The sequence below is a fragment of the Scyliorhinus torazame genome, chromosome 6 (genome assembly GCF_047496885.1).
Source record: "Scyliorhinus torazame isolate Kashiwa2021f chromosome 6, sScyTor2.1, whole genome shotgun sequence".
Classification (NCBI taxonomy): Eukaryota; Metazoa; Chordata; class Chondrichthyes; order Carcharhiniformes; family Scyliorhinidae; genus Scyliorhinus; species Scyliorhinus torazame.
The window spans coordinates 18169110-18183048 of NC_092712.1; the positions used below are offsets into that span (position 1 = coordinate 18169110).

The following is a 13939-nucleotide window of genomic DNA, read 5'->3' on the forward strand; positions in this document are numbered from 1 at the left end:
TGCGGCGACCACTCCTGAGGACATGGAGACGGAGGACGACTGCCTGCAGTTGCATTGTGTGGCAGCTCCCCGTGTGGCCCCCATTAAGGTGACAGTACGGGTCAATGGCCACCTGCTGGAGATGGAGTTGGATACTGGCGCAGCTGTCTCCGTGATCGCCCAGAGGACATTCGACCGCATCAAGCAGGGTATACAGACCCTTACACTAACTGACTCACAGGCCAGGTTGGCCACCTACACGGGGGAACCACTGGACATTGCAGGAACTACAATGACCCCTGTTGTCTATGGACGCCAGGAGGGGCGTTTCCCACTTATCGTAGTGCGTGGCCATGGGCCCAGCCTGTTGGGTCGGGACTGGTTGCGCCATTTGCGGTTGCAATGGCAGCACATCCTCCAAACAGTTTCTGGAGGGTTGACTGAGGTGCTAGGACGATACCCAGAGGTATTCCAGCCTGGTCTGGGGAAAATAAAAGGGGCCGTAGCCCGTATCCAAGTTGAACCAGGAGCCACACCGCGCTATTTCCGGGCGCGCCCAGTGCCTTACGCTTTGCTCGAGAAGGTAGAAGGGGAGCTCACTCGTTTGGAGAGTTTGGGTATTATCAGGCCAGTCCGTTTTGCTGACTGGGCAGCACCAATTGTGCCAGTAATGAAGCCAGATGCCACAGTTCGCTTGTGTGGCGACTATAAACTTACAGTGAAAACAGTTTCCCGACTCGACCGATACCCAATGCCTCGTATAGAGGATCTCTACGCGAAACTTGCAGGCGGACTCTCATTCACAAAATTAGATATGAGTCACGCCTACCTGCAGTTGGAGCTGGACCCTGCCTCCCGACCATATGTAACAATTAACACACACCGGGGCCTGTATGAATATACACGGTTGCCCTTTGGAGTATCCTCTGCCTGCGCAATTTTTCAACGTGTTATGGAGGGCATTTTGAGAGGTTTACCACGTGTTGCTGTCTACCTAGATGACGTGTTGATTACAGGGACGTCGGAGCAAGAGCATTTGGAAAATCTGGAGGCTGTCCTTAAACGCCTTTCGGAGGCTGGAGTCCGTTTACGTCACACAAAGTGCGTATTTCAGGCAAAAGAAGTAGTCTACCTAGGTTATCGGGTGGACCGCGAGGGTCTGCACCCCGTCGCAGAGAAGGTGCGTGCAATTCAACATGCCCCCACCCCGACTGACACTTCGCATCTTCGTTCTTTTCTCGGTCTCGTAAACTATTACGGGAAGTTCCTCCCCAATCTGGCAACTACGCTGGCCCCCTTACACCTGCTGCTAAAGAAAAATCACACCTGGGTTTGGGGTCAGCCGCAAGAAACCGCTTTCCGGCGGGTAAAGCAACAATTGTCGTCGTCTGGGTTACTAACCCACTATGATCCGGGAAAGCCTTTGCTCGTCACATGTGATGCATCCCCGTATGGTATTGGGGCTGTCCTGTCCCACAAGATGGAGAACGGGGCCGAGCGACCGATAGCTTTCGCCTCCCGCACATTGACTGCAGCGGAGAAGAAGTACGCGCAGATCGAGAAGGAGGGCCTGGCAGTGGTTTTCGCGGTGAAACGCTTCCACCAGTATGTGTACGGCCGCCATTTCACTATCGTGACTGATCATAAGCCCCTGCTGGGACTCTTCAGAGAGGATAAGCCGATACCGCCCATTGCTTCTGCACGGATCCAGCGCTGGGCTTTGTTGCTTGCTGCATATGAGTATTCTCTGGAGCACAAACCAGGTACGCAGATAGCAAATGCCGACGCACTGAGCCAATTGCCTTTATCGATCGGCCCAATGTCGACCCCCACGACCGGTGAGGTGGTCGCAACCCTAAATTTTATGGACATCTTGCCTGTCACGGCATCACAGATCCGTGAGTGGACCCAGACGGAGCCAGTCCTGTCAAAGGTTCGGCACATAGTCCTGTATGGTGGGCAGCATAGACAGCTCCCAGGCGAGTTGCGGGCATTTTCCTCCAAGCTGTCAGAGTTCAGCGTGGAAGACGGCATCCTCTTGTGGGGGACGCGTGTGGTTGTCCCGGAAAAAGGCCAGGAGCTGATATTATCAGACTTGCACAATGGGCATCCGGGCGTGACCAAGATGAAAATGTTGGCCCGGAGTTATGTCTGGTGGCCAGGCCTCGACACCGACATTGAGAAGGTGGCCCAAAACTGCTCCATTTGCCAGGAGCATCAGAAGCTTCCGCCGGCCGCGCCCCTACATCACTGGGAATGGCCAGGGCGGCCTTGGGCACGCTTACATGCAGATTTCGCAGGCCCTTTTCAGGGATCCATGTTCCTTCTACTAATTGACGCCCAGTCCAAATGGCTGGAGGTGCATAAGATGCAGGGGACAACGTCCTGCGCAACAATTGAAAAAATGCGTTTATCATTTAGCACGCATGGCCTCCCCGAGGTGCTGGTCACGGATAATGGCACTCCATTCACGAGTGAGGAGTTTGCTAGGTTTACAAAGATGAACGGCATCCGCCATATCCGCACTGCCCCTTACCACCCGGCTTCAAATGGGTTGGCAGAGCGTGCAGTGCAAACATTCAAAAGAGGCCTAAAGAAGCAGTCTTCCGGATCAATGGACACGAGACTGGCTCGGTTTTTGTCTACGTACAGGACCACCCCCCATACAGTGACTGGGGTAGCTCCCGCAGAACTCCTAATGGGCCGGAGACTTCGCACCCGCCTTAGTATGGTCTTCCCGGACATTGGCGCAAATGTACGCCGCACACAAGAACGGCAGGGACCGGGATTGTCTCAGCATCGTCCGATTCGGCAGTTTGCGCCCGGTGACCCAGTATTCGTGCGGAATTTTGCTGGTGGTGCCCAATGGGTTCCTGGGGTAATCTTTCGCCAAACGGGCCCTATATCGTACCAAGTGCAAGCCCAGGGTCGTCTCCAGCGAAAACATGTAGACCACGTCCGGTCCAGAAGATCATCCCCGCAAAAGATTCCCGCCCCCTGAGCTCAGTTCAACAGCGGCAAAGACCAGAAACAAGGGAAGGTAGTCCTCCAAATCTTCCACTGGTGCCTCACTCAAAGCCTGCGCAGGTCATGACGGGACCGAATGGGGACAGAGACGCTGACATGACGGAGGCAGCAGACTCTGACTCCGAGATGGAGACACAGGATGAATCAGAGGGGGAATCCTTGGGTCCACAGGCCGTGGATGTACAACCGCCCCATTCATCACGGAAGCGCCGGTCTCCATCTCGTTATACGCCGCCTGATCCAGCGCCACGTGCAAATGGCGTCCGGCCTGCGGCCAAACGAGTTTGACGCCTTCCTTCGCCAGGGCCTACGGTGGATTCCTTGGACTTTGGGGGGGAGGGATGTTATAACCTGCCTACTGACGATTGGCTGGGGACTAATGACTATCCCACAATCCTATGGGAGTATGAACTTCCCCAATGAGGGGGGCGGAGAAACTCCTACTATAAATAAGCTGGCCAGTCCAGGAACCAAGAGGAAGGAGAAGGTAGCAAGGGACGTTACTGCTACTGCTATGTATATATTGTTATAGTAAATAAACTTTATTATTTTGTATCCTTAAAACTCGTGCTGGATTCTTCGGGGCCCTTACAAAAATGTGCCAGAGCCACCTGGACATTGCAACACCGCTCCTGAGCCTGGCCCAGTCACAGCAGGCCACGGCTGGGAACGTGAGCGGCATTGTCCAGGCGCTGGCCAGCGTGCCGCCAACACAGAGGGAGATGGCGCAGCCACTGGCTGATGTGACACAGACCCAGAGGGTGGTGGCAAAGCCGCAGCCTGATGTGGTGCAGTCCCAGATGGAGGTCGTCCACTCCCTCCAAGGCCGCAAGCATGCAGACTCTTGTCGAGGCGAAAGCGGGCCTCCAGGCACCACGCCACCTGGGACACCCGAGCAGCAGCCGGGCTCATCCAGGCCCGGTCGCCCCAGAAGACGGCCGCCAACTGGAACCCAGGCCACAGGGCGGGGATCACAGCAGGCCGCCTCCACTCCTGCTGTACCACCTGGGGACCCACCTCGAAGCAGCGTTCGGGACTGTAAGGCCAGAAAGTTAGACACCAGCTAAGTTGACACGGGTGCAGAGCACAGTTTAGGGATAGGAGTTGGGGCAGAAATCTGTATATATTTGTTCACATGAAACACTGTTCACAATGTTACAACCTGCCTCGGTGCTCTGTCAGAAGGGTGTGAGGGGTGGGCTTGTCTAGGCCGGCCAGAGAGGGGGTGCGTGGGGGCGGGGGAATGGCGGACATTGGGGGTGGGCTGCACTCAGGCACCGCAGTTCAGCGGAGCTCACCTCTCCGGTGTTCCACCCCCATCCCCCTCCCCACCTCCGTCTCCCAGCAATCCGATGGCACTGTGTGATGGAATGGCCAGCGGGCATGCAGGGATCACCCAGGTGGACGGCGGAAACTGCTGCCGTGGGCAGGAGTCAGGCATTGTCAAACGATGCGGAGCACCAGAGCTCATCGCAGAGCGGGTTGTCATCATCCTCCATCCCATGGATCAGACCCGCTGTTGCTGCCAACCCAGGGCCCACACCTCCGTAAAGAGGCAGGTATGTATCACAGAGGGGGGTGCAGGTGGGGTGGTGGCCAGAAGGGGGTGGTGTGTGGGGGTGAACCTACAGGCGATCAGAGCATCCCGTACGAAGTTGGCCCTGGCGCCCATGTTGTGTGGCCTCCCGTGCCTGCCTGGGCCCCATGTCCTGCCCATCCTCGCCCTCCCCGCATCTTCCTCATCGGACATGGGCAGACGTTCCTCCTCCTCCTCCAGCACGTCAGCCCTCTGCTGCGCAATGTTGTGGAGGACGCAGCAGGCCACTGTAGTGATCTGCATATCTGTGTGTATATATATATATATATCAGGGGTCAATGTAGATGCACTACAACTAAGCAATCACTAGAGGGAGCACGGGAGATGTATAAAGACAGACAGACAGGAAGCCAGGGACTCTTCACAGGAACGGCAGCTGGTGAGCAGGACACAGACAGGCAGCTCAGATGTAACATAGTATAAGCGCTGGAGAGAGAATGAACTCAAAATAAAGCATCTACTTCAACTGTAAGACTACGAGCTTTATTCAGACACAAGGAATAACACATGATACCAGGAGACTTCAGAACGCTTACTATAAGATTACAGAAGATGCAGAGAAAGAAAGATCAAAATGATAAGAAAACTCGTACCGGACATTCGACGTGGGAAGACTTCGCTGATTTAATGGAATTTGTTGGAACTCCACCGCAGCTGAACACAACCGGTAATTTAAGTCATAGCTGGAAAAGTTTTAAACAAATGTTCGACATATATATCATAGCTTATGATTTGAAAGCAGCCTCAGAAGAAATTAAAACAGCGCTGCTCCTCGCAAAGGCGGGACAAGAGAAACCTATAATTGCTCTAAATACTTGAAAGGTGAAGACAACACCAAATTAGAAGTAATACTGAAACATTTTGAAGAGTACTGTAACACCAGTAACAATGCTGCTTTAAGACATTCAATGCTTGGAGACCAAATTGCACAGGGGATGGGTGATGCAAAACTCAACCAATCATTACCAGAACAGAAAGGTTTAACGCTGGAAATCGTGTGCGATAAGTGCAGATTGCAAGAAAAAGATAACTTTACTTGCTTACCGAAAAAAAACGCTGATAAAGTTCTTTTCCACGGGTCTGAAGAAGTTACAATGGCATCTGAGTACATTTTTAACTGCCCAGGGAACAAAAGACTCAAATCTGAGTCTGCGCATGCACGGCTGTGGTTTTGCGCAAAGACCGTTCTGTGCATGTGCAGTTTTGGGCGCAGATCGTTATGCGCAAGGCGCGCATGCGCAGTTGGACAAAAAGACCGCACAGTGCAGAGATGGATTTGCACATGTGCAGTTGGACAAAAAGACCGCACAGTGCAGAGATGGATTTGCACATGCGCAGTTGGACAAAAAGACCGCACAGTGCAGAGATGGATTTGCACATGCGCAGTTGGACAAAAAGACCGCACAGTGCAGAGATGGATTTGCACATGCGCAGTTGGACAAAAAGACCGCACAGTGCAGAGATGGATTTGCACATGTGCAGTTGGACAAAAAGACCGCACAGTGCAGAGATGGATTTGCACATGTGCAGTTGGACAAAAAGACCGCACAGTGCAGAGATGGATTTGCGCATGTGCAGTTGACAAAAAAAATCACACAGTGAAAGAAACTTGATTTGCGCATGCGCAAACGGTTCCTACGCCTTACGTCACGAGCATCATGACATCATCAGATGCAGTCCGCGCCCACTTAAAAGGGAAATGCCCGAAAATCACAAACAAGACTTTTAAAGGCACAAAACCACCAAATTCAACCTCAAAAGGCACACCATTGCCTGAACTTCTACCAGCAGTTGAAAATAGCTTTTGCAGAACCCTGGAACAAGCAGTTTGCACCAGCCAAAGTGAAGAGCGCAATGACAAATCCAAAACCAAAGAAGATGATTTGTTCATTGAACATGAAGAGAACGATAACAAATCCGAAACAAAAAAAGATGATTTGTTTATCGAACAATACTACTCAGACATGGCTGAGTTATTCGGATATGCTGATCATAGCATCAGCAACACGGTTGCAAAACTCCACGCGACTCTACTCATGGTAGATGAATCCAATACCATGATGCAATGGCAGATCATCGATACATTGGATGACAGCAGCCTGTCAAATACCCAAGAAGAACACAACGCCACACAGCGAGTACTGACCAACTCCTTTGAGAGAGCACAGATCGACTCCACAGAGAGAACACTGCACGACTCCACATAGAGAGTGATGCAAGCCTCCACAGAGAGCTCGTTGACAGACTCCAAAATGGAAGCAATCAAACACTCCATAGCGAACGCCATGCATGATCAAGACCATGAAGGTCTACCCACCATATCTGAGCAACCAGAAGAAGACAATGTAAGTCTACCCACTGTATCTGAAAACAGTGACAATGTGATCACAACCGACATACAGGGTGTGCAGGATCACAGCGAGACTGACAGATCTCAGCTCGTTTGTACAGAAGCACATTGTAGGGCTACTCATCAGTCCAGAGAGGCCACGTCAATTGAAACCTCATCCACTCTAAAATACCCACAAGAAAATGAAATCTTGAAGATTTTTACTCCAGAAGAGGAGCACCAAGACCCACAAGAAAATGAAATCTTGAAGATTTTTACTCCAGAAGAGGAGCATCAACAAACCAAAGAAGAGGAATCAAATCCACCACAGATGACTGATGTCACCAAGATCAATGCAACATCAGATCATTCTCACAATCCTCAAGAAGAAACCCTCAATGAAACAGCAGATACCACAGAGGGCACTGACACCAATAACTTGGAGAATGACTCAAATTATCCACACGGAGCAATCATTGAGCGCAACAAGAACAATAAAAACCCCAAAAAGCACAACAGAAATAATAACAACAACAGCAACAACAAAAACAACAAGAAGCACAACAAGAACAACAAAAACTAAAAAACTACAAGCACAACAACAAGAAGCATAACAAAGACAACAACAGCAACAACGGCAATAACAAGCACGACAAAAACAAGAACGACAACGAAAACAACAAAGACAGAAACGACAGAAACAACAACAATGAAACAACGACCTGTACAACATGGTACAACTCTGCACATGAAGGACAATGCAACATTACACTCAAAAACAATGACAAGAGTACAAACATACCATGGCATGACAACGAATCTCATTAATTCACATTTGCTCCAGAACAAACGAGCACACCAGCTTTCAAGGCAGATGACACACTAAATCGATACCACAAGCACAGAAAAATGTCCACGTCGGTCAACATCAGTGGTTCGACCATTCGAACACCGCGTGATGACTTGTTGCTTGCTTAAAACACAAGAACACTGACGACATTCACAAAGAAGTTACAATATCAACATCACCACATCAACAACAGAAGAAAAAAACTCAACCGAACAAATTCATAAAGTTTGGAATCATAAATGTTTTTATTAAGATTGGACTCATAAATATTAATTGGCTTTGTATAATAATCAATATCATCACCACTTGTACAGATATACATATAATTAATCTCACTGTTTTGTACAATTTTCTTTAACATTGGAGAGAAAATATGTAAAAGAAAAAAAGGAGGATGTAGTGCTCTGCATATCTGTGTGTGTATATATATATATCAGGGGTCAATGTAGATGCACTACAACTAAGCAATCACTAGAGGGAGCACGGGAGATGTATAACGACAGACAGACAGGAAGTCAGGGACTCTTCACAGGAACGGCAGCTGGTGAGCAGAACACAGACAGGCAGCTCAGATGTAACATAGTATAAGCGCTGGAGAGAGAATGAACTCAAAATAAAGCATCTACATCAACTGTAAGACTACGAGCTTTATTCAGACACAAGGAATGACACAGCCACCACGATGCAGGCAACATTCCCAGCGCCATATGGGAGGGCCCCTCCAGAGGTACCTGAACCGCATTTCAGGATACTGAAGCACTGCTCATTAATTCTCCTGGTTGTGGCATGGGTGTCATTGTGGCGGGTTTCCGTGTCGGTTTGTGGCCACCGGACAGGTGCGATCAGACATGACCGCACTGGATAATCCCTATCACCCAGGAACCAATCCCCCAGCTGGGGATGTGCCTCGAAGAGGCCGGGAATCGTCAAGTGTGCCAGTATGAAGGCGTCGTGCACACAGCCCGGGTATCGGGCACGGAGGCGAATGATACACATCTGATGGTCACATATCAGCTGCACGTTGATCGAGTGGAACCACTTTCAGGTTGTGTAGAGTGGCCTGTCATCTGCAGGTGCTCATAGGGGGACCTGCATCCCATCGATCAGCCCCTGGACCCGGGACATGCCATCGATGGCGCCGAACCCCGCTGCCCAGGCATCCTGGTGGGCTCGGTCCACTTTGAAATGGATGTATTGATCCTCCTCGGCATACAGGGCGTCTGTGCACCAAGCTCTGTGAGATCCCGGATAGGTCCCCTTGGAATTCAGGGCGACCGTCACCTTGATGGCCACCTGCCATTGGGGTCTCCCCCCCCACCCCCCATACCCCTGTGTTACCAGGTGTGCCATGATCTGGTAGATATGTTGTATTGTGTGCCTACTCATCCGGAGTCTTCGATGGCATGCCTGGTCCGGCAAGTCCTCGAATGACATGTGCTGCCGGTACACACGAGCTCTCATGCGGCACCTCATTGGCACCTCCACTTCCTCAGCTTGTTGTGCAGCTGGCTCTCCATCCTCAGCGGTGCTCCAGCTCGTACAGCCACAGGGCCGCACGGTAGCACAGTGGTTAGCACAGTTGCTTCACAGCTCCAGGGTCCCGGGTTCGATTCCCGGCTTGGGTCACTGTCTGTGTGGAGTCGGCACGTTCTCCCCGTGTGTGCGTGGGTTTCCTCCGGGTGCTCCGGTTTCCCCCCACAGTCCAAAGGTGTGCAGGCTAGGTGGATTGGCCATGATAAATTGTCCTTAGTGTCCAAAAGGTTCGGTGGGGTTACTAAGTTTGGGTGGAGGTGTGGGCTTAGGTAGGGTGCTCTTTCCAAGGGCCGGTGCAAACCCAATGGGCCGAATGGCCTCCTTCTGCACTGTTAATTCTGTGATTATAGGGCATCTCCCAGGGCTGCGGCGACCAGCAGGAAGGCCATCATTGCTGGATGAATTCCAGTATCCATTTTCTGCAGGGGGTGAAAGGTCGACATGTTAGCATGGTGCGTAACCCCGTGCCCAACCAGGTCCAACGGGTTGCACGGTGCCCCTGGTTGGCACTGCAGACTCCTCCCCTGCATGTCCACCCCCCTCTCCACACCCTGTCAGTGCCTGGAACCAAGGGGTTCTGGCTCTGGCGCCTGTCCTGCTGCCAGGGGTGCCCTCGGCTGGTGCTGCCCTTGCCGGTGGTATGCTCCGCGGCCCCCGTCCGGTGCCCCCCATAAGGGCTACAGTGGGCATTGCCCTGGGTGGGCCGGCTGATGCCCCTTTGATGGGTGGCGGCTGAGTGGGGGGGGGGGGGGTGGGGGTGGTGTGAAAGAGGGTGGGGTGCGGGATGGTGGGGTAGAGGGTGGGGGCTGGGGTGAGGGGGTGAGGGCACCCATACGGCCGGTGTCACTGTGCAGAACCAGGGGGCCATGGCGGGCGGTGAGTGGAATGCACAGCTGCCTTGCAGGCCGCAGCAATGGCGGTCCATGCCCGGGCCACACGGACCAAACCCCCCCTCCCCCGCCAGCCACCCCGCCCAGCGTCAGGACCGGCAGCCCTCGGTCGCACCTCTCCATGTCCTACCTCCTCTCTCTCTCTCTCTCATCAGCCACGGCGCCTTCTAAAAGCGATTTATAAAAGCACAAGCGAACCTCGCCGTTGGGAATTCGCCCCAGTGGAGGCAGAGAATCGTGGAGGTCCCGGAGAATACCGGGTCAGGCTCGCTAATGATATGCCAACAGCGTTGACTGTACGTGTGTTCCGGAATGCTATGATGCTGCTGTCGGCGGAGAATTGTGATCTGCTGTGAAACACACCCTGTAAATGAATTTTGAAAAAAACTCCCCGAATCATTTTGCCATGGATACATCTGCCCATGAGGGCATCTCTACGAAAGACAGCACCTCAGGTATTCCCTCAGTGGGAATGTCGTGTCTTATTCCATCTGGAATCAGGGGCACATCTCTTACCGTTGGATTGTCGAATTGTGAATGGGTGGAACGGGTTACTCTTCAGGTTTCTGTGTAGAATCTCTTCTGCTGATTTGAAGACATTTCGCCAGTCTTTCGTCAGTCCTTGCATAAACATTTTGAGAATAAACTCAAGCTAGGCTCTCTGAAGGACTCAAGAATTTCGAACGAGTTCCTGCCGTGTAGAGAGCGGGAGCCCACATCCTTGTCCTGATTCCCCCTCTTTCCAAATCATTCTGATGATATTGTGAAGTGAAGATTTCTTCTTCAAGCCATGTCACATCGGGGTAGCTTCAGGCGCAGTCACTGTCCTCTCCTTAACTTAGCGATAAAGTTAATCTGTCGTATAAGTTCTTTACCAGGAATTAATGGAAGAACCATTGAAGAGTTGACAGCAATTTAGCCACTGTGCATTACCCAGGATAGGTCTCAGTGAACGTTGCCCTGGAGATGCAACGCATGACCTCACAGCAGCATGCTTGTGATGGTCAAAGTTGAAATGTGTCATAAGGACCTCTTCTCCTCAGCTTGTGACACCCTGTGTATTCCGTCACCTCTGACTATCAGAGGACATTCGAACTTCCAACAAATGGCAAACTAATAATAATAATAATCTTTATTATTGTCACAAGTAGGCTTACATTAACACTGCAATGAAGTTACTGTGAAAATCCCCTCGTCGCCACATTCAGGCGCCTGTTCAGGTACGCAGAAGGAGAAATCAGAATGTCCGATTCAACTGACAGCACGTCTTTCGGAAACCGGAGCGCCCGGAGGAAACCTACGCAGACACGGGGAGACCATGCAGACTCCGCACAGACAGTGGCCCAAGCCGGGAATCGAACCTGGGACCCTGGACTTCCTCAGGCCAACCCTGGTTCTTTCTACCACTCGCTTTAAATCTATACCACTGGAAACAGTTTCACTTTGTTTAATAATAAGAGCAAAATACTGTGGAGGCTGGGAATCTGAAATAAAAACTGAAAATTGCTGCAAAAACTCAGCGGATCTGGTAGCATCTGTGAAGATAGAAACATTCCTTGGGTTCGATTCTCCGTTTGGGAGACTAGTCCTCCATGCCGGTATGAACACGGTGATCCTTTACACAAGGAGAACTGGCGCAAAACGGCCACCGATTCCCTGTTTTGCCGGGAGGCATTGCAGAGCTTACAGCTCTTGCTGCCGATACGGCCCTCAGCACTCCTGGTTCCGTGCCGCGCACGTGCAAGGCCGCAGCCTGCAGCAGCCACGCCATGCTTCATGGCCGACTCAGCCCGCAGACCCGAACTGCAAAAGTGGTGCCCCCCTCTGGTCGCTCGCGCGCCCCGGACCGCCCGCCCACAGTGCCCCCAGCCCTGAATGAAGCCCCCCCCCCCACTGCCCGCGGATCGGCCCTCCCCAGACTGTGGTGGAGCCGGACTGAGTCCGCAGCCGCCGCGTGAGGTGCCTGGACTGTGTGAGCACACGTAACCCACGGTGAACTCGGCTGGTCAGGGACGAAGCATCGCGGGGCGGGACTCAGGCAATGGCCTGAGGCTGTAGATAATTGGCGCAGCGTACTCCAGAGGGCGGAGCATACAAAAACTGGTGCCGCTCCCGATATTGGCGTCAAAACGGATTCTCCGCCCCGTTGCCGAGTACGGCGTCGGAGAGCAGAAAATCCAGCTCCAAGTCTGTTCTGTTTCTCTTTTCTTTAATCCGCCTAAACCCTTCATGATTTTAAACATCTCTTAGCCTTCTCTGGTCCGATGAGAATGACCTTAACCTATCCCTTTGTACTCTCAGCCTCTATAAAGCTCAGATATGATATGTTTTATAAACTGCCTTGTTTACTGCACACTCACCCGTGGGTTTGCTCCGATTTCCTCCCACAAGTCCCGAAAGACGTGCTGTTAGGTAATTTGGACATTCTGAATTCTCCCTCTGTGTACCCGAACAGGCACCAGAGTGTGGCGACTAGGGGCTTTTCACAGTAACTTCATTGCAGTGTTAATGTAAACCTACTTGTGACAATAAAGATTATTATTATAATAATAATGGTGGCTAAGGTTTGGATTGCGCTGCTGGTTAAGGTGGTGGATGCAGATTTAATGGTACACATCCTTAAAGATGAACAACTTGGGACGAATGGCGGCGCAGTGGTTAGCACTGCTGCCTCATGGCACCAAGGACCCGGGTTCGATCCGGTCCCCAGGTCACTGTCTGTGTGGAGTTTGTGTGGTAAACCATTGTTACACCTGTATTAGGTGATGTACGGTAGGACCTGTACTACAGGTTCGCCGGTAGTCCCTGCCTGCTGGCTCCGCCCAGGAGGCGGGGTATAAATATGCGTGTCCTCCAGCCAGCAGCCATTTCGCCAGCTGCTGTGGGTGGCCACACATCTGATAGCAATAAAGCCTCAGTTGCCTTCAACTATCGTCTTTGTCCAATTGATCGTGCCTCAATTTATTGCTATCAGTTTCTAAGGATGGACCTCCGTACCAAACCGGATCGCCTGCAGCTGGATCCGCACTCAAGCGACGCCAGAAAGGACTTCCAGCACTGGCTAGCTTGCTTCGAGACGTATATCAATACGGCACCAACCCCTATTCCAGGTTGAGCTCAAAAAGCTTTCCGTTAATCCAGGATGTGCCGAACTACGCCAAAGCCATGACTCTACTCAGGGACAACTACGCACAGAAGATGAAGACGCTCTTCGCCAGGCACGCACTCGCCACTCGCTCTCAGCTCCCTGGTGAGTCCACAGAAGACTTCTGGTGGGCCCTAATCCTACTAGTCTGGGACTGTGACTGTCAGGCCGTTACGGCCACGGAACACTCAGACCTCCTTATGCGGGACGCTTTTGTGACTGGAATTGGGTCAGATCTCATATGCCAGCAGCTCCTAGAAGGGGCCTCGCGACCTCGCAGAGACTAAAACGCTAGCGCTCTCCATGACGGTCGCCCCGCACAACGTCCAGTCCTACACCCCAAGCCACGCGGCCCTTCCCTCCTATGCTTCATGGACCCCACAGACAGCCGCCCCAGCGGGGGCGCTGCCCACCCAATACGCCTGCGCTGCACACCAGCCAGTGAACCCCGGGGGCCCCCGATGCTATTTTTGCGGCCAACAGAAGCACCCCCGCCAACGCTGCCCGGCCCGCGCTGCCCTTTGTAAAGCCTGCGGGAAGACGGGCCATTCGCCGCGGTGTGCCAGGCCCACTCAGTAGCCGCTATCGC

At 52.2% G+C, this 13939-nt stretch overlaps 1 protein-coding gene across 2 annotated transcripts in view; it reads right to left on the reverse strand.

Moving 5' to 3' along the window:
- The window catches only part of LOC140424694 (cation channel sperm-associated auxiliary subunit TMEM249-like), a 110571-nt gene that overhangs the window by 19881 nt on the left and 76751 nt on the right, over window positions 1–13939 (reverse strand). The window contains exon 1 of one of the 2 annotated variants that reach the window (XM_072507979.1): window positions 10722–11089. The exons of the other annotated variant lie outside the window; for it this stretch is intronic. Within the exon in view, the coding sequence (XP_072364080.1) occupies window positions 10722–10839 (118 nt within the window). The 5' untranslated portion in view covers window positions 10840–11089. Of the gene's footprint in view, window positions 1–10721; window positions 11090–13939 lie in introns of those variants that run through there. 2 annotated transcript variants of the gene reach the window in all.